General features: G+C 34.7%; 1 protein-coding gene across 2 annotated transcripts; it reads left to right on the top strand.

The window, feature by feature from the left end:
* Positions 1-651: 651 nt before the first annotated feature.
* On the top strand, positions 652-2,402 carry LOC149047202 (uncharacterized). Of its 2 annotated transcripts, XM_089202613.1 has the most exons (3): positions 652-727; positions 1,730-1,876; positions 2,023-2,402. In XM_089202613.1, the coding sequence occupies exons 2-3, from the start codon at positions 1,856-1,858 to the stop codon at positions 2,338-2,340; spliced, it is 339 nt and encodes a 112-aa protein (XP_089058739.1). In that variant the 5' UTR covers positions 652-727; positions 1,730-1,855; the 3' UTR covers positions 2,341-2,402. The 2 variants fall into 2 exon arrangements, with proteins under 2 accessions (XP_089058739.1, XP_089058738.1); XM_089202612.1 differs by lacking the exon at positions 652-727 and having other exon boundaries at positions 1,355-1,876.
* The last annotated feature ends 670 nt before the right edge of the window (positions 2,403-3,072 follow it).

Genomic DNA, 3,072 nt, shown 5'->3' with positions numbered 1-3,072 from the left:
GAATTTGGAAAGAAAACTAGATGAAATTTCATCGCCATCACAACCAAAATTAGAATCACCCACAGACTTTCGTCCGTGATGTAACTATGACTGTCGCAGGTATACGCACAGAAGCTGTTTTACACACTTTTTTTTCCTTTATCATATTTCGCAATTTATGTCTTATTTGAATTCGGCTGAATAATTTCCGAATGAGACAATCCATTTGACTGTTTACCAGTCCAAGCATCAGAAACAACAGAAACCTTTTACATCCAGTATGCCATGTCCGCATGTGTATTTCCTGTCTTGAAAAGATAGGGCCTCTCGCTTTATCTTCTTCAAAATAAAAATTAAATCGATAAATAAATTAACGATGATAATAGAAAAATTACAAATTTGGAAGGTTTCTAAGAAGCGTTATTAACGTATCCCACCCTTACAATTTGTCGACACCGACGATGAGTGGAGAGTAGATCCCGGCATGAGTTTTTGCATTTGCCTTGTATTGTGAGTGAAGAAAATGAAAAGCTGGGTTATTTCCGGTCTGCTACGAATCATAATGACATTAATATTTCAAACTCTAAAAAAGTCACTTTGGTTTTCAGCAAGTGGCATTTTACAATTGGACCTTTAAAATAAGTGTAAAGGCTACTGGTAATTGATATGCAGCTGATATCAAGCTGTATAACATATTCAGCCTGTTTCAACCGTCAATACCTACTTCTCCTTTTAGCACAACAAAGTGGTACGTTACCCAACGCCTAAAAGGGATATAACTATGAAAGAGCGAAGCACTTAGTTAACTTGCTTCACATTAAGGATTCTATGCGACTCGATATTTATATTTCATTTCAACTAGTTCCTTCTTTCTTTCCTTTTTTTGTTTTTTTTTTAATTTTTTTAATTTTATTTTGTGTGTGTGTCTGTATGTGGCACAGGTGCCTGCGGATTATTTTGTGTTCGGTAATCAATAGACAAAAAGAAAACGCTCGTTGCACCGACAGTATGTTTGCTTTTGGAGTTGGCGATTGCGTCAAACTGCGGGGTCAGATATCAGCTGATTTTGGGAAAACTGAGAAGTGGAGCAACTACACTTGGAGTCATCCCACGGAGTTTTATTAAATATTCAGGGCCAAAATTAATTACTTATCGTGACGATAGTTTTGATCAACTTCAAATTTTTATGAATTGAAATATTTTATCCGTGAAAAACCAAGCTTAAATTTATATCCATTAAGTTTCTCATGTAACGATTGATTTATAATCCAGGCTTACAAACGAGTACTATGTTTTTTTATATTTCGAATGCGAGTTGAGATATAGATGACCAATCAATAACTTATTAAAGCCCAAACATGGTTATGAAACATTCACTCATTCAACTTGGCGAGAAATATAAAACCGCTTGGGAAATAAAAAGAAGTCATCTGAACGGTATCCCAATATTTATGTAGTGCTTTAATAACAATTGAAAACAGCTATTTTCTTTGTAATCTTAATCTCTCAAAAAAATACGGCTTTTGTCTAAATTTATTTGGACGTGAGGGAAGTATTTTAAGTTGGTATCGCGAAAAACTTTACGTTCGTGAGTAGGCGATGACAACAAACCTTAAGCTAATCTGAATTTACATCCTTTCCAGCTGATTGAAATTTTGTATATTTTTATCACCACTAAATATGGTTGACGTCTACGTAGTTAACGTCTTATCTTTGGTAAAATAGTTTATTTACTTTATTTGTTATTTAGTGCTTCAAAGAATATAAAAAGGGCCATTCGGCTCCTTATTCCACACATCGCCTCGATTCAGGGAAGGGTCCTCCAGCAATTTGACGGTAGACTAAAACCAGTATCAAGCAAGAAGTCTGAGAAAAAATGCACGGAAACGTTGAAAAGGTAAAACAAGCATAATTATCTTTGTCTCCTTCGTGAACGTTACTTTAGCATAACACTGCATTGACTGATTTATGAACCTAAGCCTTTCCTTTTTCGTTTTTTCGGGTATGATTTGTCTCATTGCTTTCTTTCTGATTTATCTCCAGGTTGTATTCGTTATTTTCTTGATGGCTGTGCCTTTGTCGCACTGTAACACATCACGAAACGTATTCACGGAAGAGGATTTAACTCCCATCGTAGAAAATCTCAAATGGGACGACAAAGAGGAGCAAACAGCCATGGCAGATTACTTCCACCCAAAGAGTTCCGATGTACAGAAACGTAGCAACGTAGTCTCATGCGATTGCAGGGAATTTGCTCATAAGATACTGACAAAATTATGTCCAGATAGATGTATTTATTTTTGGGAAAAGGATTGCAAAAAAATTTATTGCAAGACTTGTCATGATTCATTCAAGAATTGAAGCACGTGTAACTTTCGACTGAACCAAGCAGAAATAATAAATTAAAGATAATGAATGAAATCTAACATTGTTTGATTGACTTGTCTTACGTTAACTGAGAAACAATTATGCAGAGGCATAGTGTACAAACATGTGTAGAAGAAAGTCTCCGAGGGGTGGGGTAGTTTTGATGGTTGTCATGAATAAATTTCCCTCACGAAATAGAGTCAATATTAAGTATTATTAAGGTAGTGTGTAATTTTTTTTTTTAATATATGGATCATACGTTATATTCAGAACTATTAAGTCTTTGTCTGACAAATTAAACTAAAGCGTAACTCTATGACGTTTAGCCGCTTAACATTTAAATCTTAATTAACTAAAATTAATTAAATTTAAACCTAAATTAAATAACCTATATTTTTCTAAACTCGTCTCATATAGTCCTCCAAGTAAGTATTTCATGACTTAAATTGACTTGTGTCTTTTTTATCGTATTATAGGGCTTAGGTCTCAATTGGAACGAAAGTTCTGTTTCCCTCTCCTGTCACTCCACTTTATTTTTTCTTTTCTTGTTACTGTGTGATGTAGATTAGTGGTTTGTATTTGTTGAACTGTGGCGAATAAATTAGAAAAAAATAATTAAAAATGTTGTGTGTTATGCTTAGGGACTCCTTCGAGATGCTTCCTAAATCCTTAGCACACTGCACGCGTTTTTCCGCGTATTTCACCGTACGGCCCGCTGAATTCAAA

This window comes from Pocillopora damicornis, chromosome 4 (assembly GCF_964200805.1).
Source record: "Pocillopora damicornis chromosome 4, jaPocDami1.2, whole genome shotgun sequence".
NCBI lineage: Eukaryota > Metazoa > Cnidaria > Anthozoa > Scleractinia > Pocilloporidae > Pocillopora > Pocillopora damicornis.
This window is presented reverse-complemented; position numbering and strand designations above follow the sequence as displayed.

What these genes read in the sequence shown, in the direction of transcription:
- LOC149047202 (XM_089202613.1), top strand. Translation starts at nt 1,856, where the DNA reads ATGCACGGAAACGTTGAAAAG. An exon ending in TGCACGGAAACGTTGAAAAG is followed by an intron (nt 1,877 to 2,022) that starts GTAAAACAAGCA and finishes ATTTATCTCCAG; the next exon opens with GTTGTATTCGTTATTTTCTT.